At 42.0% G+C, this 26,481-nt stretch overlaps 1 protein-coding gene across 1 annotated transcript in view; it reads left to right on the top strand.

Annotated features, from left to right (window-relative positions):
• Positions 1 to 1,969: 1,969 nt before the first annotated feature.
• The window catches only part of hacd2 (3-hydroxyacyl-CoA dehydratase 2), a 43,985-nt gene continuing 19,473 nt past the window's right edge, over positions 1,970 to 26,481 (top strand). Inside the window, exons 1-4 of the mRNA XM_043694260.1 lie at positions 1,970 to 2,142; positions 8,595 to 8,712; positions 19,670 to 19,688; positions 25,400 to 25,488. Coding sequence (XP_043550195.1) covers positions 2,015 to 2,142; positions 8,595 to 8,712; positions 19,670 to 19,688; positions 25,400 to 25,488 — 354 coding nt within the window. The 5' untranslated portion in view covers positions 1,970 to 2,014. The remainder of the gene's footprint in view (positions 2,143 to 8,594; positions 8,713 to 19,669; positions 19,689 to 25,399; positions 25,489 to 26,481) is intronic.

Here is a 26,481-nt window from a genome sequence, read left to right on the forward strand (position 1 = left end):
CCCGCCTCAGGCGACTGACTGTGTGGAGTTTGCACTTTCTCCCCGTGTAAATGTAGGGGTATGGGTGGTTTGCGCTTCGGTGGGTCGGTGTGGACTTGTTGGGCCGAAGGGCCTGTTTCCACACTGTAAAGTAATCTAATCTAATCACCTTCCACCATGTACATGGCAGGTACTCATGTAACTCGGCCAGCGTTGTCTATCTCATACATTACAGGCAAGGATGCCCTGAGGCATGGTACATTGGTAAGACTGAGCAGAGGCTGTGGCAAAAGTTGGATGGACATGGCACAACAATCAACAGACAGGAGTGTTCCCTCCCAGTCAGGGAATACTTCAGCAGTCCAGGACATTCAGCCTCGGACCTTGGGATGATCATCCTCCAAGGCAGACTTTGGACAGGCAACAACAAAAGTGGTAAAAACAATGACTGCAGATGCTGGAAACCAGATTCTAGATCAGTGGTGCTGGAAGAGCACAGCAATTCAGGCAGCATCCGAGGACAGGCAAAATCGACGTTTCGGGCAAAAGCCCTTCATCAGGAACAACAAAAGTGGCCAAGTAGAGGCTGACAGCTAAGTTCAGTACCCATGGGGATGGCCATAACCGGGACCCAAGGTTCATGCCACACTGCAGGTGACCCCACTGCACTAGACGCATACACAGACACTCCTACAGGCACACACACACACACTCTTATGGGCAGGCATACACTCCTACAGAACCATGCAGTCACGGAGACCTCTCATACACAAGCTCAAACGCATCCTCTCACAGACGTATACCTCTTTACACTCACATTCACACACATTCCCATACACACACTCTCTCACAGACATTCATACACCCTGCACACACACACACCCACATACAAATAAGTTTGTGGGGTGAATTTATACTTGCAGAATTACATTTCATTTTGCTCAAAAACTGCATGGATCCATGTAAGATTCTGTAAAAATTTTTTAAAGATGAGAATCAGTCTGAACATTGGGGCACAGACAGCCTACACCTTCAATTCATTATCTGGGCCGCCTTGACAGCTGTTAAAGTTCACTTGAGAATGTAATTTGTAAAAAGTTCTGGGATTAACATATGAAAGAACTGAAACCAACATGGTCATTCTAAGAGATGGGAGACTTAACAACCAAACCAGGTCTTTTTCAATATATTAATTTCAGGTCCATCACACTGTAAACTTTTGCTATAAATTCTGTGTCTTATGATCTTATTCTCCACAAACACCTGATGAAGGAGCAACGCTCCGAAAGCTAGCACTTCCAAATAAACCTGTTGGACTATAACCTGGTGTTGGGTGATGTTTAAATTCAAAGTCAGCCCCTCCAGCCAGCGGCCCCAAGGGTGACATGTGGGAGGCGGGATCAGTGGTCAGCCAATCAATGAGGAGGGGTGGGGTCGGCATCAAGAGTGACATGTGGGAGGCGGGATCAGTGGTCAGCCAATCATTGAGGAGGGGTGGTATCACCCAGTGTAGGGTCGGCATCAGGAGTGACATGCGGGAGGCGGGATCAGTGGTCAGCCAATCAATGAGGAGGGGTGGGGTCGGCATCAAGAGTGACATGTGGGAGGCGGGATCAGTGGTCAGCCAATCATTGAGGAGGGGTGGTATCACCCAGTGTAGGGTGGGCATCAGGAGTGACATGCGGGAGGCGGGATCAGTGGTCAGCCAATCCACGAGGAGGGGGCGGGGTCATCCGGTGTAGGGGGCGGCACCAAGTGGTGACATGCGGGAGGCGGGATCTGTAGTCATCCAATCCACGAGGAGTCATCCGGTGTTGGGGGCGGCACCAAGGTGGGTGACATGCGGCGGGGGGGCGGGATCAGTAGTCAGCCAATCAATGAGGAGGGGTGGGGTCATCCAGTTATAGGGTCGGCATCAAGGGTGACATGCGGCGGGGGGCGGGATCAATAGTCAGCCAATCCATGAAGACGGGGTGGGGTCAGCCTGGGGGTAGATACTGCGCAGGCGCAGTAGTTCAGTGACGGTTTGATCACCATGGCGTCGGCTGGGACTGGGCTCGAACATCAACGTGGGGCTCATGAAGGGCCGCAGAGGAAACGAAGGGGCCCGGGACCCCTCGCCACTGCTTACATGGTCATCTACAACGTGGTAATGACGGCCGGGTGAGAGCTTGCACTTGTTACGCCGGGTTCCAGACCGATCCCAGTCCGCTATTCCGGCCCAGGGACTGTTGGCAAATTACCATTTCTCTCGATAAGCGTCTAAAAGCCGCTGCTATCCCTCAGTGTTGACTTAATTATTATCATAATAATGCAATAGGTTTAGTAATGAATGACTTTCCAAATCCAAACCACGTTACTCCTCCGTGTTCCCCTCTCTTGCTGGATTATTTCCTATTTCTGAAAGGTTCCTAAGTGAGTGACCCTATTACAGTGGCCCTGGGAGGGAAACGGCTGTTATTTGCGGGACTTGCATTTTAAATGCAGCAAGGGTCGGCACATTAGCGCATCGGAAGAAAAAAATAAATCCTTTTTCTTTCCTTCCACCGAAACCGCATGTGCGCTAGTGATTAAGTACGTCCAGGTGCTAATTGCTGGTGAATACTGTTATAACGCGACAGCGAACTTTGTTCTGCTTTTCTGTTCCCGTGTTACGAAACCCAACTGATTTCGTTCTGTCATAACTCTACTCTTCGGGTCTTTGGGTGGTACAGATTGAACTTGCCGCTGAACGAAGTTGGCAAGCTTTGTAGGCAATAGTGAAAGCAAACTAGGGGCTTGGTACATATTTTACTGGAGATTTTGGAGCAAATGTGTTTTCTCCAAATGGCAGCCATCAGCAAGCAAGTTGACTCTCTGTCCTTGGATTGAAACTAACGATTTTTTTTTGCCAGTTTGTCCTTTGCAGTATATGCAAAAGTTGACATTTCACTTTCCTTGGGGAGAAAGGAATGTTTAAGGTTATCAAAAGATGTCTTTATTTATAGCCCTCTCAATTGTGACTTTTGCATGCAATGCAGTAACTTGTAATTATGTGCTGATTATTCTGTAACAGATCATTGTGAGATGAGACATTTTGGGAGGGCAACAAGACAATGGAGTACTCATTGAATGGTAGGACTCTAGGAAGTACAAAGCATCCTATGTGTACATGTCTACAGATCCCTGAAGGCAGCAGGGCAAGTAGATAAAGTGGTTAAAAGGCATATTGGGTGTAATGTTTATTTGTTAGGCCACAATGTTCTTGTCACTGGACTATAGGGTAGGATGTGATTACACTAGAGAGGCTGAGGAAGAAATTTTACCAAGATATTTCCTTGGCTGGATTAATTCAGCTATGAAGGGAGACTAGATAGACTGGGATTGTTTTCTTTAGAGCCAGTAAAGCTGAGAGGTGTGGGGGCTGGGGAAGGGCTGATCTGAAATGTTTAGAGGGGCAATGATAGAGATTAGTTTAGTTCTCTACAGAATAGAAACAGGCCACTAGGCCCAACAAGTCCACCTAGCACTATGGGCAACTTAGCATAGCCTGCACAGCTTTGAATTATGGAGGAAACCCAGACACTGGGAGAATGTCTGTGTGGTGTCTGCACAGTCACCCAAGGCGTGGATCGAACCTGGGTCCTTTGTGCTGAGGCATTAGTGCTAGCCACAGTGCCGCACTTAAATAGGAATGTATACCTATCCGGGAGAAAGTGAGGACTGCAGATGCTGGAGATCAGAGCTGAAAATGTGTTGCTGGAAAAGCGCAGCAGGTCAGGCAGCATCCAAGGAGCAGGCGAATCGACGTTTCGGGCATGAGCCCTTCAGGAATCTTTTTCGGGCCTGAGCCCTTCCTCAAGCAGGGCTCATGCCCGAAATGTCGATTCTCCTGCTCCTTGGATGCAGCCTGACCTCATGTATACTATCCCTTTGGTTAATAACCAGAAGCATGGTTTTAAGGCTAGGCGCAGGAGATTTAGAGGTGATTTGAGAAAAATATTGTTACCTGAAGTTTGTGGGGTGTCAGGAACGCTACCTAATATATTGGTATAGATGGGACTCCTCAAGACACTTAAGAGCTACTTTGATGAACACTTGACATGCCATAGCATTCAAGGCTGAGGGATAAGTGCTGGAAAATGGGATGATGAAGGGTTTATGACCATAACATCGATTCTCCTGCTGCTTGGATGCTGCCTGACCTGTGCTTTTCCAGCACCACACTCTTGACTGGAAAACGGGATGGTTTGACTGGCATAGACACAATGGGCCAAAGAGCCTCTTTGTTTGACAAAGTAAAAAGGCTCTTGAAGGAAATAAACATCTTTTTTCTAAACAAAAAAAAAAGCAGAAAGGCTTTTGTAGGGTATTGGGATCTCTCCAGACATGTAGTGACTGTAGGAAACTGTGGCAGCCAATTCATGTGCATTCAGTTTCCATAAACATTGCAGGAATAAAATCTTCTAGATGATGATGATTGAGGATAAATGTTGACCAGGACACCAACTCTGGGAGTTTGAAGGGAGCATAGGAACAAAAGGAGCCATTTTGCACTTGAGTCCTGTTCACCATTAAATAAAATAATGGTTGATCAGTGACCAAGCTCCACATACCTAAATTTACCCTATATCCCTTTAGGTTTTTGATAATACCATTGCTTGTCAATCTGAATTTTTAAAATCCATAATTGATGTCACATTAATTACTCTTTGGGTATGAAATTACAAACTTCTACTAAACAGACATGCAAGTTAAGAGCAGGATGAAGCCATTCAGCCCCTCTAGCCTGTCCCCACCCACCCCCCCATTAATAAGGTCATTGTAATCTGTAGTTCACATTTCAGTCAGTCCCTGATAAGTATGGATCTGAAGGTTATCAAGAATCGAGACACCCATTTTAAAAACATTTAGAGAACTCCATCTTTGAAACTTTTCTAATCTGCTAAAATGTATTTTTTGGTAGTTGCTTTTCTGTTAATGTTTAATTAGTTTTTCTTTGTGTCTGATTTTAAAGACACTTTATAACAAGGTGCAAACTTCAATGAGCTTCAGAATGAATTTTCTTTTAATTATTAAGCAGACCTGGAATTCAGACGTGATTACCCTCTGCATTTACTCCAGTATTGCTAACCTCATACATTGTCCTCATAAATGAGTCTATTTTAGGAAAGTGCCAAGAGATTACACTTGTCCAATTATCAGTGCCTTCTGCCTTTGTTGCAGTACAGAGTGTTGGAGAAACAAAGGGGGGAGGGTGGCAGAAAAAAGAAAAATAGCAAATATCTTTTCCTGATTGGAAATGGAAACCTAACAAGCACTCCCCCAATCTGCTGCCTCAGTCAGTAAGGGGTAGCTGACCTCTTGTTGACTTGAGGTTTATATTATTTGGTTTGCAACCTTAAACATTTGTGGCAGCAGAATAATACAGCAGGTGTGAGATGGTTGAAGTCATGTGTTACTATTAATAATGTCCAAAAATGCTTGTCTTTACATAAATGACCTGAATATCACTGAAAAGAGATATGTTGCTGGCGTTTAAAATATGATGTTCTTAGATTCACATGCCCTATTTCAAGGAATAGAGTATGAGTGGGTAGAATAGTGTTTTCCAAATTTTGACCATGAGCCCACTTGATGTCTTATATTGACCCTGTCACCTCACTTAAAAACTGAAAACTTGGAGGGAAAATTCTATGAAAGCAGAGGTCAGTAGGGAGAAGATAAGTGAGAGAGGAGTCGGAGTTCCCCAGCAGTCATTGCTGTCCTGGAGTTTGGAACTCCCAATTTCATTTTGTGACTTCCACTGTGCTTCTGACCTCCACTTTGGGAAGCCCTGGGATTGAATCATAGTTATATACAGAGCCCTGATTAAACCACAGATAGATCACTGCGCAGAATATAGGTGTGACTAGGTCAGCATTTATTTACCATCTAATTGCACTAGTGAAAGTGATACTAAGCTGCCTTCTTGAAATGTGACTGTCCGAGGGGTACAAGTGCACCTGTAGTGTTAGTTACTAATTCCAGGATTTTGACCCAGTGACAGTGAGGAACAGTGATACTTTCAAGTCAGGATGGTATGGGGCTTGGTGTTCCCCACATTTTTGCTGCCCTTTCCTTTCTAGTTGGCAGTGATTGCTGGTTTGGAAGGACCTGTGTAGGCACACATGGGATGCAAGTTGGGAAAAGCTGCAAGTCTTTTGAAGGTGTCTGGGCAAATTAATAAGCCAGTAACCGAAATGTAAGCATTTTCAGCGATATGCATAAAAGTCAAAGAAAGTCATGTTAAACCTTTACAAATCCTTGATTAGGTGTCTAATGGAGTGCTCTTGACAATTCTGAACACTGCTGTTTAGGAAGAATTTCCATGTCTTAGAGGAGATTCTGGAATGTTTAGCAGCATAATGCCAAAGACAAAGGGCTTTCTCATTACGTGGACAACTTAGAGAACCTGAGATTGTTTCCCCTTGGAGTATGAAAGGTTAAGGTGTTGGAAATGAATGGCAGTATTCAGAAAATCACGTTTAGATTAAGGAAGGAGGAGAAAGTCTTAGGTTTAAAATAATTTGCAAAAAAACCTAGAAAGGAGATGTTCTTACGTAGTGGGTTGTTAAGATCTGGGGCAAGTTACTTTTTTTCTAAAATGCAACATGGGTTGGGCCAGCATTTATTGCTCATCCCTGGTTGCCTTGAGTAGCTAATAGTGAGCTGTTATCTTGAACCTTTGCAGTCCATGTGCTTGAGTGGCAGATTCTGAAGGGGCTTCCTGAAAGGCAGTAATGAAGTGGAATGTTGATTTGATGTGGAATAACTTGGAAGGAAAGAGCTGGAGTGTGAACCTAAATTAGACAACTTTTTTTTAAACAGATATAAAAACCCAACAAACTGTGGATGTTGTAAATCAAAATCAAAAACAAAAACAAAACCTGCTGAAAAAGCTCAGCAGGTCTGGCAGCATCTGTAGAGAGAAATCAAAGTTAATGTTTTGGGACTGGTGACCCTTGCATAGAACTGCCAGACTTGCTGAGCTTTTCCAGCAATTCTTGTTTTTTGTTCTTGGCATAGGTATGCTGGGCTGAATGGTTTTAGACTTTTAAGATTCTGCATGACCATTCAAAACCAGGTCCAGGCTCAGCTGTCATGACTCCCTGCTGTGTCTGGACAATCTATTAACTATATCTATCTATTAATTGTTCTGGCTTGGAGACTGCAGATATCCGGAATTGTAAAGTGGTCTTAGTGACCATCGCAACAATGACCAATTATTGTTTGTTTTAATCTATCTGGATCCCTCGCGTCCTTCAGGGAAGGAAATCTGTTGTTCTTGTGTTTGAAGTACCAATTTGAGACGGCTTGGGAATCTCGGGACTTGACCTACAAGCCTCTCTTGGTTCATCCCGGAGATTGTACTCTGTGGTAGTCTGGAATATAAAACTCTTACAGACAGTTTAGTTTAAATTACTACCTTTTTTATTTACCAGTGGCATCTATGTTACCCTATAAGATAGATACCTACAAGCCAGGCTTGAACTAAGGTTCTACCTCTATTGGCAGATTAGCAGTGCCAGCTCTTACCCCTAAGAGCGCTCTCAGGCTACTCTCCTTATTGCTGCAAACAAGCTATCTTTTATACAGAATTTGGTATTAAAGTTACAAAAACGCCACATGTCCTTAATCAGATAAGGACCAATAAAATGGCAAAAAATTTGCAGAAGAAGAGGAACTCATTGACAGGTTTGTGTATGCTTGACGAATTAAGCTGCTTGCATGTCAAAGTGGGAAACCTTGATCAAGCCAGGCCCCAAGTGGCCGATTGCTTTGGCTTGATAACATTTCCTTTTAACTGTGCATCATAATAAGGAACTAGTCTAAACTATGTGGAAAGGTCATGAGGTAAACTTGCTCAGCTAACATGTCTAATATCATTGTCCTACAGAATGGCTTTTTCTTTTAAAATCATCTTTGATTCCCCAGAATGCAAATTCAATTCATAACATTCCCAGATGTCGAGCTCCAGGGCGCAGCGCACAAACATTCAATCCATGACAAACCAATGTTCACTCAAATCAGACCACAAAGTTACTCTTTCCACTGGCTTCAGTCCTGGCTGTCTGTCCCTGACACCCCTCAGTCAGTGAATGAAATGCCCCCCTCCCCAGCTGCCGGTCAAGCACTTACCTGCATTTCCTTAGCAGATGTATAACATGTAAGGCTGCAAACTTTCTCACTTAATAAACGTGACTGCAGATACACAGTAATGTGCGGTTGACTCTGAACTGTCCTCTGGAATAGCCAAGCAAAGCACTTAGTTCAAAGGCAATTGGGGATGGATAACAGATGCTGGTTTTGGCGGCAGTGCCTACATCCCATAAGAGTATAAAGAAAGAGTCATTGGTGTTGAGACAGGCATGAAACTGTTGGGACTCTTGTGAAGGGGAGCTGCAACTGATGTGGGTGAAGACAACTTAACACTGTGCAAGTAGGAACTGCTGCTCCAATACTGTAGCTAAATAAATTGGATTAACCAAAAGAGAGATCCTGGTGCCCTTAATGGCTCTGACACCAGGTTTACTGCTGAGCAGATTGATGTCACAGTACAGCAATTTTATTTGATAAATATTCTGTTTCTTCAGGTGGTTGGTCATCGCAGTGGGTTTGATCCGAGCTGGCTTGGCAAGGGGCACATACCATGGTCTTTATTATTCCATCGAGAAGCCACTGAAGTTCTTTCAGACAGGAGCGTTGCTGGAGGTGGGTAACACATATGGTCTCCTTTTATGGAGAGCAGTTATGGCTGGGGCCTCCTTTGGCATGATGTGATAAACATGTTGTAATATTTATTTCACTCAACTTGTGCTGTTGCAGAGTTTGTAGCTCAGCAATTCTGTTGTACCTCTGGTAATGGCAGCACTGCTTATTATTCAAAATTGATGTAACCCTTTATGAACACATCAACCACCTTGTATCTTAGAACCAAGCAGGGATTGTGTAATGTTTCTGCCCCTATTGGATGGTGCAAGAACTGTCAATTGCTTAGTTGTTTTGGTACTGAAACTTTGCTGGTTAATGCCTGGCTATATTGTGGTTAATCTACACAAACCACAGGAGGACTTTGGTGTGCAGGTTAAGATTAGATTCTCTACGGTGTGGAAACAGGCTCTTCAGCCCAACAAGTCCACACCGCCCCTCCGAAGAGAAACCCATTCCAGTACCTGATATTTACCCCTGACTAACACACTTAACACTGTGGGCAATTTAGCATGACCTGCACATCTTTGGATTGTGGGAGGAAACCAGAGCACCCAGAGGAAACCCACGCAGACACGGGGAGAATGCGCAAACTCCACACAGACAGGTGGGAATCGACCCTAGTGCTGTGAGGCAGCAGTGCTAACCACTGAGCCACCGTGCTGCCCACAAAGAACTTCAGCTTTATTCAAATAACCTGAAGAGAGTCTACCTTAGGCTGGCTAAACAGAATTGCCTGTTGTCTGTCTGACACATGCAGATAACCATCAACCTTTTATAGCCCTGTCATTACATATGCATATGTTGCTTACCTTTCATTTTTTACTATAAACAGAAATCTTCAGTCCTAGTCTTTCTCTTATTCTGTCTACAGGAATCTGTTTGCACTTTTGTATGCTGCCAAGGCTGTTACAGGCCTTAGATTCCTTTTCAGTCACACCCCCTGGCATGGACCCTTGTGGTGATCAAAGTTTACGTCTGCAAAAAATGTGCCTTACAGTACTAGCTTGTAAGATATCAACTTACTCCTGCTGTGATTTCTTTTAATATAAAATCTTATTTAATTCCCACTACATCTGCAATAGGACAGAAGTGTAGGTGCTGGAAGTCTTAAAACACTTAAAGGTAGCTAAATCCCCAAGACCTGATCAAATGTATCCCAGACCATTGTGAGAAGCTAGGGAAGAAATTGTGCAGCCCTTAGTCAATGTATTTGTATCATCAGCTGCAAAGCGTCATGCGTCGGAAGACTGGAGAGTGGCTAATGTGCCATTTAAGGTTGCAAGGAAAAGCGAGGGGACTATAGACTGGGACGCCTAACATTAGTGGTGGGTAAGTTGGAGGAGATTCTGAGACTACACCTCTGTCAAAAAACAAGGGCTGATTAGGTACAGTCAGCACTGAAGTTTATGAAGAAAGGCCAAGAAGATAAATGAGGTAGAACAACATAGTTAACAAAAGCGTTTAAGGCTTTGTAGTGAATAGAAGAGGTTAGGTAGAAGGCTCAAAAGTCAAACCTCCAATGTAGTACTCTCTCTGGTTTATCTGATTACCACATTCTCATGAGAGTAGGAATAAAAAATGAACAGAGAAATCAATGCACCACTTCTCCTGCCAATGTGCCAGGAATCAGATTTTTGGATCATTGAGATCTCTTCTGAAGCAGGAAAAACCTGTTCCGAAGGGATGGTTTTCACCTGAACTGGAAAGGGTTGGCAGGATCCTAAGTAGCGCAATAGAAAGATAGATGAGGATAGTTTGGAATCAGAAAAGAGTAAGTCTAAGAATAAGGTAACTCTGAAGAATTGAATTAATTTCATTACAGGTAAGGCTAAACTTGGGGCATGTGTGGGAACATTGGACTGGGATGTCATAGCTATCACAGAAACTTGGCTGAGAGAAGGGCGTTACTGGCAGCTTAGTGTTCTGGGTTTTCCATCCGAGAGGAAGGAAGGATGGAAAAGGAGACAAGAGCAGAGGGAGTGCTGTTCTTGATTTAAGGAAAGCATTCATTACTGTAATTGGAGACGGTATTTCTGAGGGATCATCCTGAGTAGAAATAGAAATAAGAAAGGGATGATCACCTTGATGGGGTTGTACTATAGGTCTTCCAATAGTCAGAGGGACATTGAGAAGCAAATATATCAGAGACCTCTCTACATATGTAAGAATGATAAGGTTGGAATAGTGGGGGGTTTTAATTTTCCAAGCATTGACCCGGGCTGCCATAGTGTTAAAGGCTTGAATGGTGAGGAATTTGTTAAATGTGTTCAAAAAATTTTGATTATGATTTTTATGTAAATACTTCTACTAGAAAAGGAGCAAAACCTGATCTCCTCTCAGGAAATAAGTGAAGTGTTAGAGGGACACTTTGTGACCAGTGATCATAATTCTGTTAATTTTAAAATAGTTATGAGGCTAAGCCTTCCATTAAAATTAAATTCTTAATTGGAGTAAAGAAAATTTTTAATGGTATGAGACAAGAATTTTCAGAAGTTGGTTGGAGTAGACTGTAGGTAAAGGGACAGCTGACAAGTGGGAGACTTTCAAAAGTTCAGAGGCGCAATTGATGAATAATGATATTGACATTTCTTCAAGAGTAAGAAAAGAATTATAGATATAGGACACTGGGATCAGATAAATCTCTTAGAATACAAAGAGTGTTGGGGAATTCTTAAGAGAGAAATCAGGAGGGCAAAGAGGGAATATGAAATAGCCTTGGCAGATAAGGTTAAGGATAATCCAGAGTTCCTACGAGTATATTGAGAGCAGTACGTGAATGGGGCCTCCAACATCGATGACCTCATTGATTTTTTTTTTTAACCTGAGGTGATGGGAGAGATAGTAAAAATTTACATGCAATATTCATTTACTGTGAAGAGAAAAGGAGGCTGGAGAACTTGGGGAAATAAATTTTGATGTTGTGAAAACATTTCACATTACAGAAGAAGAGATGCTAGAGTTCTAAACACAAGTGGATAAATCTCTAGGACCTAGTAGAGTGTATTCTAGGACGTTGTGGCAAGTTACAGAAGAAATTGCGGGGCTCCCAGCAAAGATATTTGTCACCTATAATTGAGTGAGATGCCAGAGGACTGGAGTGTGGCTAACATCGTGCCTTCATTTTTAAAAAAGGCTATAACCAGAAGCCTAGGAACTATAGATTTATGTGCCTGATATCAGTGGTGGATAACTTGTTAGAGGTGATTCTGAAAGAGAAGATTTACATGCATTTGGAAAGGCAAGGATTGATTCGGGATAATTAGTGTGGTTACGTGAGGGCAATGATTTGTCGTTTTTGAGGAAGCAACCAAAAAGATTGAGGGCAGCATGGTAGACATTTATGTGGACTTTTACTAAAATCTTTGACAAGGTACTGCATGGTAGATTAATTAGTAAAGTTAGATCACATGGGATTCAGGTGACCTTGCCAACTGAATACAAATTGGCTTGATGGTAGGGACTGTGGTGGTGAAACGTTTTAGGACTGGAGGCCTGTGATCAGTGGTATTCCATAGGATTTTGGTGCTGGTTCCACTTTTTTTTGTCGTTTTATCAGCTGTTTGGATGAGAATTTATGAAAGGTTAGTCAGTTTTGGATGACACCAAAAATTGGTGGTATAGTGGACAGTGAAGAAGTTTATCCAAGAGTTCAATGGAATCTTGATCAACTGGACCAGTGGGCTGAGGAATGGCAAACGGGGTTTAATTCTGATAAATGTGAGTTGCATTTTGGTAAGATGAACAAGGGCAGGACTTGCACAGTTAATGGTAGGGCCCTGGGGAGTGTTATAGAACAAGGACACCAAGGGGTGCTGGTTCCTTGAAAGTTTTGTCACAAGTAGACAAGATAGTTAAGAAGGCGTTTGGCACATTTGCCTTCATTTGTCAGAACATTTGAGTATAAAAGCTGGGACATAATGTTACAGTTGTACAAGATGTTGGTGAGGCCAACCATGTTTGAACAATAAATGTTCACCTTGCCAGTGATGCCCACATCCTACAAGTGAATAAAAACTGGACAAGACTAGAACACTAGGTCAGAGTTTGTAGTACATTTGCAGTATGTACAACTCTAGTCGCCTTGCTATAGGAATGATGTTATTAAACTGGATAAGCTGGGATGTTTTTTTTCCCTGGAGCATAGGAAGTTGAGGGGTGAGATTTTGGAGGCTTATAAAATTGAGGAACACAAAGGTAAATAACAAAGGTCATTTTTTTTTTCCCCCAATCGTGAGGGTGTCCAGAACCGGAAGGCATAGTTTTAAGGTGAGAGGGGAAATATTTAAAAGGGATCTGAGGGGCAACTTTTTCGCACAGGATGATTCATATTTGGAATGAGTTGCCACAGGAACTGGTGGTCGTTTACAATTACAACATTTTAAGATATTTGAACAGGTATGTGGAAATGCAAGGTTTAGACAGATATAGGCCAAATGCAGGTAAATGGGAGTAGTTCAGTTTAGAAAACCTGATCAGTGTGGACAAGTTGAGCCAAACTCCTGTTTCTGTGCTGGATACGTCGACAATTGCAAGATGGCTTGAAATGGTGCTTTGATTGGAGAAGAGCTGTTTGAGGGGGTTAATTGGCATGCATGATTAGTGGAAACTGGAAATGCCTGACTTAGTGTCTACTTCAGGCTGCATTCCATCAAAATCCTATTCCTAATGTCCTGTTGAACTTTCTTTAACAATCGGTTGGAAGAGGGTTAACTTGTATCTCTCAAGAATTGGGAACTGCTTGGCCTGGAGTCTACTCCAGCATTCAATTCAATAGTGGCTCTTCTAATTGCAGCCTCAGATTTGCTTTCACTTCCATTCCCATAATTCTTAGTCCTTTGCTTGGAAAATTACTTAACTTGGTCTTGAATGAATTCAATGATTCACCTCTGGAGGAGAGAATTGCAAAAATGAATAACCATTTTTTGAAAAACTTGCCCTTTTTAATTCCCTTGTGGGATGTGGGTGTCACTGACAAGGCCAATATTTATTGCCCAATCCTAATTGTCCTTGAGAAACTGGTGGCAGCCCAGCAACACTGAAGGAATGATGTTTTATTTCCAAGTCAGGATGGTGAGTAGCATTGAGTAAAACCTCCAGGAGGTGCTGGTGTTCCCACATCGTCTGCCCTTGTCCTTCTAGCTTCAAGTGGTCATGGGTTTGGAACGTGCTATCCAAGGATTGTTTGAATTTTATGGTACCATTTATAACAGGGGTGGACAATTAATTCTTCCAAGGGGCTACATGAGAAACCTGAGTTATGTTGGAGGGTCAAACCAACAATAAGTTGAACATTAATTCTGCTCAGTATTAATTTTCTCCCATTGTAAAAAGTACTAAATTATATAGTTTTGCACTGGTTCTTAGAATGAAAGAATAAGGATATTCTGTTACAATAAAGATATGAAATTGTGGAGTAGGTCAAATATAGAAGAAATAAACAGTAAAAACAATTTCAATATTTCATTTTATTTTTAACATGTTAATCTCTCAAACCAATAATGAAAGGTTGTTTCATTATTGTTCAGTATTACAAACAACTCTATACAAAAAGCAGCAAGTGCTTTTGATGTTTTTCAGTTCACTTTACTTTTTTTAGTGAGAAAAATCCAGTCTGTTCTGGGCTTGAACAAGTGCACTGAAATCTGGTTGAATATCTGAAGTGGATATGCAAAGGACAGCTGAGAGGTGAACATCAGTGATGGAGGATCTGTATTTGGATTTGTTGAACTTCATCACTGAGAATGTCTGTTTGCATATATAAGTGGATCCAAAGAGGACTAGAATCTTCTGAGCATGCCTCCTCATGTGTGGAAAGTTCTCCTCTTTGAGGGAAGAGTAAAAATCGAGCAGTGAGACTGATCTAAAGTACTCTGCCAGAAGTGTGTTAGAATGCAGGTCAATGAGTTCAAGCTGAACATCACTAGGTGCATTCTCCACATTGCATGTAAATGGGAAAAAAATCATGTGCATTTCATTCTTAACAATTTTTTAAAGTCTTGAAATTGCCTTAAATTCACCACGCAGTACCTGTCGAGGTGATCAGCTGAAGGTGCAGCTTTCTTCAGTGTTGGCAAGTGGGTGAGAATGTTGTCCTCCATTTGGCTTGAGAAGCTGCAACTTTCTCATAAAAGCCTTTACCAAGTTGTACATTTTAGGCACAATAAGGCCCTTGCACTGCAGTTTCACATTTAGTTCATTCATAAGTGCAGTCACATCAACCGCAAAAACAAGGTCTGCAATCCAGCCTGCATCTGAAAGCTGTGGACTGCCATTCTTTCTTCACACAAATCTTGAATCTCTTCTCTCAGGTCCTATATGCTTTTTTTCAGCATTTTGCCCAGGCTGAGCCACCTGACAGCTGTGTGGTAGCTTATGTCACGATGTTCAGTCTCATTTTCCTCAAATTGCAACAAACTGCCTGTGATTCAAAGCTCTTGCCCTGATGAAGTTAACGATTTTAGTTACAACATCAACCACATAGTTAATTTTTAACACTGACTTACACAACACTTCCTGATGTATAATACAATGCAAAAATACCAATTTCTGTTCAGGGTCAATTTCTGTCACTTTATCCTGCATTCTCTTTAAGAGTCCAACATTATTTTCCATTAGATTTGGACAACCATCTGTTGTCACACCCACCAGCTTGTCCCATTTTAGTCCCAAAGTGTCCAAACATGCATTTTCTTCCATGAACAAATCATTACCAGTTGTTGTTCCTTTCATTGACTGCATGGCTGCCAGCTCCTTTGTGATTTTAAAGTCCGTAGTTATCCCACATACGAAGGGGAGTAGCTCGGCTGTGTCATGTGTGTCGCAGCTCTCATCCAAAGCCAAGGGAAAAATGTCAAAGTTGACTGCTCTGCTGCAGCTGAAGCTCCAGATTTCTCTCAATGTCCCCAATTCTTCTCGCTACAGTGCGTCAGGAAAGGGGCACATTCTGAAATGCCTCCTTTTTCCTCCGGGCATATTAGTTCTGCAGAGTCCAACAAGCACTCCTTAATAAACTTTCCATCAGAAAACTGTTTACTGTTTCTGGAGATTTTGTGGGATATGACATAACTTGTCTTGACAGCTGCATCTCTGGATATGTGAAGTTTAGTAAAAAGTCTTTGGTTATGCAGCTTAGCTCGCATAGCATCCGACTCCTTGCCCACTCTTGATTAGACAAGTTGTACTTCTCGGCGTGTTTGGTCACGTAGTGGCGATTCAAATTATAATCCTTGAACACAGCGACCTGTGCACCACAAACCAAGCACACTGCTTTACCTCTGATTTCTGTAAATAAATATCTAGCAGTCCATGTCTCATTAAAAACGCAGCGTTCTGTATCAACCTTCCTTTTTTGGCGTGAGCTGACATTTTGAAGGCTAGCCAACAAGCATCACATTTAGCTGTTCATGCACGCACGTACATGGACATGTGCATCCATGCATAAATTAAAAAAATGCATCCTTTTCAAAACAAAAGCAACAGTTGTATTGTGTGCATGGCGTAAATACTTTTTCATTTATGTTCTAATTTAAGATTGACTCCTGCGGGCCGTGAAATGCCCAAGTCTGCTTTATAACCTTGCAGAACAATGTGATTCATTGTACAGAAAATACATCATTGGATTTTAGTCAACAGATCAGGCAGTATTTGTGGAGGAAGAAGGAATGGTTAACATTTTAGCTCTGGACTGCTCATCCCAGGTGGAATAATGTAATATGTCCTGAGCACAATTGCAAGCTCAAAGGTCAGACAGGAAGAGGTGGAAGATAGGCAGGACAGAACAGAAGGAGACATTTGGTTCACCAAGCATGTGCCAGAATAATCCAGTCAGCCAGTTCTGCATTGTTATTCTGAGTAATTGTTGAGTAGGCAACATTGCAGCCCAATTTGCACAGTCAAGGCCATACAATTAACTGAAAATTGATCATGTAATACGTTGACTACAGTTGGCTCTGCTATAATGAGCTTTTGTTTGTGAATTGGCTCTAATGCAATTGAAGAATTTAGACCATTCTTTGTAGAACATGAACCTCCCTCCCTTGTATTGGCTAGAACGTGATTCTGGTCCCATTGGTTTAAATAGTGCTGCTAATATGATTTTCTTAACATGGGATCATGTTATATCAGAACAGACTGTACTGGGAAGACCCATGTGTCAGGTGACATCTGAAGAGGTGAACTGAGTTAAGGTTTCATGTAAACAATATATCATCACCACAAAAACAGTGAAGGTCTTTGTAATATTTTTGAGTTTTGCATTCTGTTTGAAAGAAGTGGGCCCAAGATTCTTATTTAAAACTTGAATAAGAACAGTTAAAAAGATGAGGACAGAGCTCACGGCAATGAACTGCCAAATTAGATTAAGGGATAATCAATGGAGATGCAGCTGCAGACATTTTAGTGAGAGAACACAGAATTCATTTCAACAAGCAAGAAGTCCAAAGTTCCAGTTAAGCAAGGATGCTGGATCCGAAAAGTTTAAACCTTGTGCTTTTTAATTTGACATTGGACAAGTGATAGGTCAGTGAATTGTACAGAATTTAAGTAACTGCAAAGAATGACTAAGATTCATCAGAAATGAAAATTAATAATAGTATGAGGGAAAGCTAGCCTGAAATATTTTAAAAAATCAAAAATTGGTACAAATATTTTTACAAGAGTTGACTGTGAGCACTGGTCTTGTATAGCAAAGGAATGTGGAGTGTTATGCACAATAGGGAGCTGACGCTTAAAGGTATTTTGCATTGGTCCTCACTATAAAAGATACAGGTAGCACCCAAAAAAAACTGTAAATCGGGAAATAGAAAGGAGGGAAGACCTCAAAAAGACAAGGACACAAATGATTGTCAGAGCTGCAGTCTGAAATATCCTCTACTCTTAATGAACAGATACAAATACCCAAATTAGCAGAAGTCGGCCATTTGGCCCCATGAGCCAGCTCTGTCATTCAATACAATGATAGCTGATCTGCTAGTGTTTTAAATTCCACATTGCTGCTTATTTCAAAACCAGTGATTTCCCCTGTGCCTAGCAAGACACTGTCTGCCTCCTTTTAAGATTCAATGACCTGTCATCACCTTCTGAGGCAGAGTTTCAAAGTGTCACAACCCTCAAATTCCCCTTATCTCTGTAGCACCTTATCAAAGAAAACAAAGGTTATTGTGGAAAATAAAAACTCAAGGTGTGGTAACACTGCCGTGGATAGAATATTGAATGGCTAATAGGAAACAAACAGCATAAATAGATGTTCTTTGTGATTGGCAATATGTAACAAGAGCTGTCACAGGAACCAGTACTGGGACCTCTATTTTGCAATTTATAGAAATTATGAATGAGGAACCGAGGTATCGGTGTTAAATTTTCATTATGAAATGAAGGTAGGTAGCAGAAAACGTTGTGAATAGGGCACACGGTTGCCTTGTGATATATACAGGAGAAAGGGAGGACTGCAGATGCTGGAGACCAGAGTTGAAAAATGTGGTGCTGGAAAAACACAGCAGACCAGGCAGCATCCGAGGAGCAGGAGAATTGACATTTTGGGCATAAGCCCTTCAGGAATGTGATATATACAAGTTAGTATGGTTTGCTCTTGCTCTGAGAGCAACCCTGTGGACCTCCTGGAGTATGGCTTCAATTTGGATGGATTTATAACCGCCTCCTATTCTATGTGGCACTATCCTGGCTGAAAAACAGGTATCTAGCCGAAAACCACTTCTCGATTTTAGCCTATTGAGGGCTTTTGAGTGCTTTTTGAATATTGTACATGTCTTTGTGGCAGTCATTCAGGTGACACTTGCCGTGAGGGAGCAGTAGTCAATCTTGATTTGAGTTTGACGAAAAGTCTTTTTTTTTGTTTGGGGGGGGATGCAGTTGAATCTTAAACTGGTGATATAAGGGTGTTTGTTTGTTTGTTTTTTGTGAAGGTTTTTAACTGGGATAAATTGGACTCAAGTAGACAGGGTAGTGAAGAAGGTGTTTAGTGTGCTTGCGGTACACTTTTGAGTATAGGAGTTGGAAGGTCATGTTGCAGCTAAGCAGGACATTGGTTCGGCCACTTTTGGAATTATGTTCAGTTCTGGTCTCCCTGTTGTAGGAAAGATTTAAAATTGAAAGGGTTCAGAAAAGATTTAGAGATGTTGCCAGGGTTGGAGGATTGGGGCTATAGGGAGAGGCTGAATAGGTTGGGGCTACTTTCTCTGGAGTGTCAAGCTGAGGGGTGACCTACATAGAACAGTACAGTGCAGAACAGGCTCTTCAGCCCTCTGTTGCACTGACCTGTGAACTAATCTAAGCCCGACCCCCTACATTGTTCCATCATCCATGTGCTTATCCAAGGACTGTTTAAATCTCCCTAATGTGGCTGAGTTAACTACATTGGTAGGCAGGTCATTCCACACCCTTGCCACTGAGTAAAGAATCTGCCTCTGGCATCTTTCTTATATCTATCACCCCTCAATTTGCAGCTGTGCCCCCTGAACAAGCCAACATCTCATCCTCAGAAAAAGACTCACTGTCCACCCTATCTAATGCTCTGATCATCTTGTATGTCTCTATTAAATCCCCTCTTAGCCGCCTTTGTAGAAATTTATAAAATCATGAGGGGTATGGATAGGGTACATAGCCAAGAATCTTCAACGTAGCTTGAAATTTAATATTCTTTCATGGGCTTTTGTGTGAGAATGACTTCTCGAATGGGATTTGGTGATTTGTTTGACGCTTAACTGTCCTCAAGTGACGAGCCATTCAGTTTAAGAGAAACTAAGAATGGGCAGCAATGGCTGGCCTTATCATTGGCACCCACGTCCCATGATAGGAAAACAGTGAGCAGTTTGATGAATGGGTTGTTTTGCAGTTTAACAATAGAGCCTGCTATCCTGTACATTCTATAATTCCTCTTCAAAATAGCTGAAAGAATAGCAGCACCATGTTTAATATTTGACTTGTCTCCTTTTTCTTTCAGATTCTTCATTGTGCTGTAGGTATGTATGCACCTCTCTCTTTTTTCTCCCCCCATTTGATTTTTTTTAAAGTCCATCACAAGTTAGTTTTACATATGGTGGACAGTATTGCATGTTCATCAAACCCTCATGCATCAGATGGTATGTCTCTATCTTGGTGAGCTAGTGTATTTTTAAAACCCTGGTTTAGTTAACCAACTGGAAGGATCAGGTTTATTGAATTATTGTTGGGTCTCACTAGATTTAAGACAGGAAATTGGAGGGAAAGTAGGTCACTTGACCTGTCAACTGCTATTCAAGCAAACTATTGCCATTTACCCCCCACACCATCTAGAAATCTATCCATTTTCGTCTTGAATATCCTCCAGTGATTAAGCTTCCACAGTTCTCTGGGGTAGAGAATTCCAAATCTTCATCAGATGAAGAAGTTTCATCTCATCTCAGTCTTCAATATCCTGGTTCATATTCAGATTGCCATCTGGTTCTCGAACTAGGCAAATATCTTCCCTGCTTCTTTTCCCAGTGTTGATTCTGTTCAGCAAGAAGCACTGGATATGATCCAACTTTATCCTCACCAACAGATCACCACAGACCCAATACATATGGAAACTAGGTCAAGCAAGGCTAAACATTACACCAACTCTGCCTCTCATCACCGCCTACTTCAGTGATTAAATTCAACATTGCCAGTATTGAGGTAGTGCTTATTGTTCAACTAGATGAGGCTTCCAAATCAAGCTTGCTGCTTTAAGGTTCATTATGGCAAGTAATTACCAAGAGGGTGGAGGAAACATTTCAAGGATGTCCTCAAAGCCTCCCTAAATACATGCAACATCTCCAACTCTTGTCCAAGACACTCAGACAAGAGAAGAAACATTGATGAAGCTGCCAACCATCTCAAACATCTCTAGACCCAGTTAGAAGCCAAATGCATACTGTGACAGGAGTGTGCAACCTCTGTGTCCCATTCACCTACCCCACCTATGGCAGGATGTGAAAATCCAAATTGGACTGTTTAATCACGTTAGGCATTGTATCCCCGGAGTGGAAATAAGTTATCCTTGTTCGCGAGCAACTTCTGACGAAAATCTTTCTTCGTTTCAATCAGATCATTTCTCATTCTTGGAAACTCCCTACCGAATACAGACCCAATTTCTTAAAACTCTAAGACAGTCCCACCAATCCAGGGTTAACCTCTATTTCACTCCAATGGCAAGTATATCCTTCCCCCTTAAGAAAACCAAAACTCAGGCTACAGGTCTCACCAGACTCTATACAGATACATCAAGACCTCATGTGCTGTAGTCCCTTGCAATGAAGGCCTTTCCAGTTACTTGCTGACCTACATGCTAGCTTTTAGTATGTCATATTTCCTTTTTTTTTTTGGGATGAATAAGGACACCCAGGTCCCTTTTGGACATCAACTCTCTCCAACCCTTTGACCTTTTGAAGTAGTGGGATGTACCTACTAGAGAAAACAGAGCAGGTGACTGAGGTGTCAGCGAGGGAGCACTTTGGGACCAACAGCATTAATTCTATTAGTTTTAAAATAGTGATGGAAAAGGATAGACCAGATCTAAAAGTTGAAATTCTAAATTGGAGAAAGGCCAATTTTGACGGTATTGGGCAAGAACTTTCAATAGCTGATTGGGGGCAAATGTTCACAGGTAAAGGGGCAGCTGGAAAATGGAATGTCTTCAGAAATGAGATAACAAGAATCCAGAGAAAGTATGTTCCTGTTCGGGTGATAGGGAATGCTGGATGACTAAAGAAATTGAGGGTTTGGTTAAGGAAAAGAAGAAAGCATATGTCTGGTATTTTCAGGATAGATCGAGTGAATCCTTAGAGTATAAAGGAAGTAGGAATATACTTGAGGGAAATTGGGAGGGCAAAAAGGGGCATGAAATAGCGTTGGCAAATAGATTTAAGGAGAATCCAAAGGGTTTTTACAAATATATATTAAGGACAAAAGGGTAATTAGGGAGAGAATAGGGCCCCTCAAAAATCCGTAAGGCAGCCTATTTGTGAAGCTGCAGGAGATGGAGATGCTAAACAAGTATTTTGCATCAGTGTTTGTTGTGGAGAAGAACATGGAAGATACAGAATGAGGGGAAATAGATGGTGACATCTTGAAAAATATCCATATTACAGAGGAGGAAGTGCTGCATGTCTTGAAGTCCATAACCATGGATAAATCCCTGGGACCTGATCAGGTGTACCCTGGAGCTCTGGGAAGCTAAGGAAGTGATTGCTGGGCCCCTTGCTGAGACATTTTGTATCATCAGTCACAGGTGAAGTGCTGGAAGACTGGAGATTGGCTACCATGGTGCCACTGTTGAAGAAAGGTGGTAAGATAAAGCCAGAGAACTACAGACTGGTGAGCCCATTGTTGGTAGTGGGCAAGCTGCTAGAGGGAAAGAAAAAGACTGATTGGGATAGTCAGCATGACTTTGTGTGTGAAATCACATCTCATGAACTTGATTTAAGTTTTTTGAAGAAGTAACAGAGGATTGATGAGGGCAGAGCAGTGGACGTGATCTATATGGACCTCCGTAATGTGTTCGATAAGGTTCCCCACTGGAGAATGATCAGCAAGGTTAGATCTTGTGGGATAAAAGGAGAACTATCCATTTGGATACAGAACTGGCTCAAAGGTAGAAGATAGTGGGTGATGGTAGTGGGTTGCTTTTCAGACTGGAGGCCTGTGACCAGTGGAGTGCCACAAGGATCGGTGCTGGATCCACCTCTTTGTCATTTATGTCAATGATTTGGATGTGAGCATAAGAAGTATAGTTAGTATATTTGCAGATGACACCAAAATTGGAGGTATAGTGGACAGCAAGGAAGGATCTTGATCAGATGGGTCAATGGGCTGAGGAGTGGCAGATAGAGTTTAATTCAGATAAATGTGGGGTGCTGCATTTTGGGAAAGCAAATCTTAGCAGGACTTATACACTTAATGGTAAGGTCCTAGGGAGTGTTGCTGAACAAAGAGACCTTGGAGTGCAGGATCATAGCTCCTTGAAAGTGGAGTTGCAGGTAGATAGGATAGTGAAGGCGGCTTTCCTTTATTGGTCAAGAGTATTTGAGTATCGGATTTGGGAGGTCATGTTGCGGCTGCACAGACATTGGTTTGGCCACTTTTGGAATATTGTGAGCAATTCTGGTCTCCTTCCTACTGGAAGGATGTTGTGAAACTTGGAAGAAATCAGAAAAGATTTAAAAAGATGTTGCCAGATTTGAGCTATAGGAAGAGGCTGAACAGGCTGTGGCTGTTTACCCTGTAGCATATGCGGCTGAGAGGTAACCTTCAGGAGGTTTCAAAAATGAGAGGCATGGATAGGGTAAATAGACAAGTCTTTACCCTGGGGTGAGGAGTTCAGAAATAGAGGGCATAGATTTAGGATGAGAGGGGAAAGAGATAAAAGGGATTTAAGGGGCAGTGTTTTCAGAGGGTGGTGCATGTATGGACTGAGCTGCCAGAGGAAGTGGTAGATGTTGGTACAATGACCGCATTTAAAAGGCATCTGGATGGAGATATGAATAGGAAGGGTTTAGAGGGATATGGGATTAGATTAGGATATCTGCTCAACATGGACGAGTTGGACCGAAGGGTCTGTTTCCGTGCTGTACATCTGACTCTGTTATGCCTCACACTTGGTCGCAATGTTGTGACTCTTTTTCCCAACAATATAGCAAATCAGAATTCCACTTCCTGGGATAAGGATGCAAATACCAACACCACATGATGCAGTGGGTTAACTCTTGTCACCTTTTCACCCATGAGCTGGATTTCAAATAGCATAACAAAATAGAGGGGCCACCTCTGAAACTTCAGGAAAAACAAACTACTGGTCCTCTGAATGAAGTTCCACAAGGGTGGGGACATGCACAGCATTTCAGGTTTCCATGTTCGCTCAGCCTGCAGGAGTAGCTAATTTGGAAAACTCCAAATACTGGTGCACAAGACGTTTGGGGCTGAGATACATTGCTCATGCAGAACTTTGAGAGCAGATGCAGTATCAAGTCTTATACTCCAAGGTCAGGTACATAGAAGATGCTGAGACTTGTTAATAAAAATGGAAAGTATTTAATTCCCTGTGCTAATGTCCTGATATGCACTTTCTTTCAAGATTTATATATAAAAAAAAACTTCGAAGATTTGCAAAGATGCATGAATCAAGGTAGTGGGTGTGGCAATAATGACACTGGCCTGATAATACAGAACCCCAGCTAATGTTCTCCAATGGATTCTGATTCCACCATGGTGTATGTCTCAAACCTGTTTACTGATTGTAAACTCCTGTCTGGTTCACAAATATCTTTTGGGAAGGAAATCTGCCAACCTAACTCTGGCCCACATGATTGCAGACCCACAGCAATGTTAATTCTTAACCACTGTCTGAAATGGCTCAGCAAGCCATTCGGTTGTTAATTACTACTTTAAAGAAAGAAATGAAATTAGATGATAACCGAGTGATGACTTAGGTGCCAGAAACAGAATGGCAAACCCTACTCTATTGACTCTACAAAGTCCTCTGTACTGATTATCTGGAGAATTTTATCCCAAAGATGGGAGTGCTGGACCACAGACGAATCAAATGATAGCGCGATGATATTATCTGGAAAAGCTGTACTTCCCGGACTTTTTTTTCCCTACTTTGAATCCATTTCAAGGCTTGAAAGCTGTTGTGAACTCTCAGTGAGAATTAAAAGTTGGACTGAGGGGCTGTGGGAACAAGTGCCTGTTGGAGTGTGAGCACTGTGACAACTGATTAGTTCCAGTGTGGCCATTACTTCACAGCTTGTGACCCACTTGCAGTCCTGACCCCAATCTGAAGTCGTGTTGTAGTATGATTCTGTGGGTATGATGTCCCTGTAACCACTATCACCATCCTTGGATATGTATTGTCTTATTGGCAGGACAGATTCACCAGAGGTATGGTGGTTACAATCAGTAATCACTCTTGTTGTTTTTCTGTCTGTCTCAGACAAATATTTGAAGGAGAAAATGGTTACTCAGTAATGGGGAAGGGGGCTAACTTAATCTAACATTTAACACTAATATCTAACATGGTTACCCTAATTCTAACAGAGGGTTGCAGGGATGATAGATGGAATGGTGCCTTTTGTTTATGTTATTGATTCTGACTGTAATCCAAACTAATATTAAGGTATTTAGTTCTGGGGTAACCTTATGGGATATTCCTACAGGATTTGAGACTCCGACCTTCAGGACAAGGTTGGAAAGGCCAGTATTTGTACTCATCGCTGTTTGCTCTTAAACTAAATAGGCCAGACCAGATTGAATGGCAGATTTCCCTCTTCCCAAAACATTAGTGAATCAGATTGTTAGAATACTTGATAGATTCAAGTTGACCCTTACTGATACTAGTTTTTTAATTCCAGATATTTTAATTGAATTTGAGCTCCGCCAGCTGTCATGATGGGATTTGAATCCCTGTCTTCAGTGCATTAGTTTTTAATGGTCTTTCGATTACAATTATCACTCTGCCACCATCAAACCCACACTGTTGCCAGTTGTGCCCTTAGCTAGTGGGGTCCCTGATACCTGCAACCTCCCTTATCTCTAACTAAATCGAGTGCTTTGAAATTTTTAGCATGCACCTTAGTATGTGGTTCCGTTCGCCTTTGTGCCCCTCTGAAGTGTCTTGGAGTGCTTCACTACCTCCGTTAAACAAATTTTGTTAATGGGAATTGGTGTTTCACAGGAATCGTTCCATCGTCTGTGGTCCTGACTGGGTTCCAGGTGATGTCGAGGGTATTTTTAACATGGGCAGTAACACACAGCGTCAAACAGGTAAGATGGGAAATGTGCAACCGATCATTTTCAGTGCATATTTGAAAGTCCCATTTTTCTGCTTTTTAAATATTTTAGCAAATTTCCTTTTTGGTTTTTCTATTGAAACAAAAATAGAAATAGTGATCAGTAATAGAAAACTTTCTGCACTGTCACCTTCTCTGATATTAAACTCTGTTGCAGCACCTTCATTACTTTTGCAATTAACGAATCAGGTTCTGAGTTTTCTGAAGCACATACCCCAATCTAACATAGGATAGTGCATTATCCAGGCTTGTCTCAGAACAGTAGGAATTGTGTGGAAAGGAGGCACCTCTTGGTAGATTGAAGTGTCACTGTGCAGTTTTCAAGGTAAAGGAATAAGATAACTGTTGGCGTGTGAATGGTTCTACCCCCTCGGCTGTATTTAAAAGACCCCTTGGCACGCTTTCAACAAAGATCAAGTGTCTCTTCCAGAATTGCACAGAATCAACCCCACAACCAACACTGAAACACATATTTGCTGCCTGAGGTCTTGATGTTTGTGCAAATAATAATTATTTGTTTCAATCCTGCAAAAAACAAAGACTCAGTTGGCTATAAATCAGTTGCTATATTGTGAGGTTGTAAGTGCCATATTGCTCATCTAGACTGCTTTGGCCTGTGAGCTCTACCACAAGGCACAAAGCAGCAAATGTCTCTCTCCCATTACCCTGCAACCACCTTCTTTTCCCCCCCCCCAAAAACAAAGACTCAGTTGGCTATAAATCAGTTGCTATATTGTGAGGTTGTAAGTGCCATATTGCTCATCTAGACTGCTTTGGCCTGTGAGCTCTACCACAAGGCACAAAGCAGCAAATGTCTCTCTCCCATTACCCTGCAACCACCTTCTTTCCCCCCCCCCCCCCCCAAACCAGCCAATTGCCGTGATTATGATCATTTATGTTATATTTAATGCAAGTTTTCTTTTGTCTCTAATTGCCTGCCTCTACAGTTATATAGCTGAAAATGTGT

This window comes from Chiloscyllium plagiosum, chromosome 7 (assembly GCF_004010195.1).
Source record: "Chiloscyllium plagiosum isolate BGI_BamShark_2017 chromosome 7, ASM401019v2, whole genome shotgun sequence".
In the NCBI taxonomy this organism is placed as follows: domain Eukaryota; kingdom Metazoa; phylum Chordata; class Chondrichthyes; order Orectolobiformes; family Hemiscylliidae; genus Chiloscyllium; species Chiloscyllium plagiosum.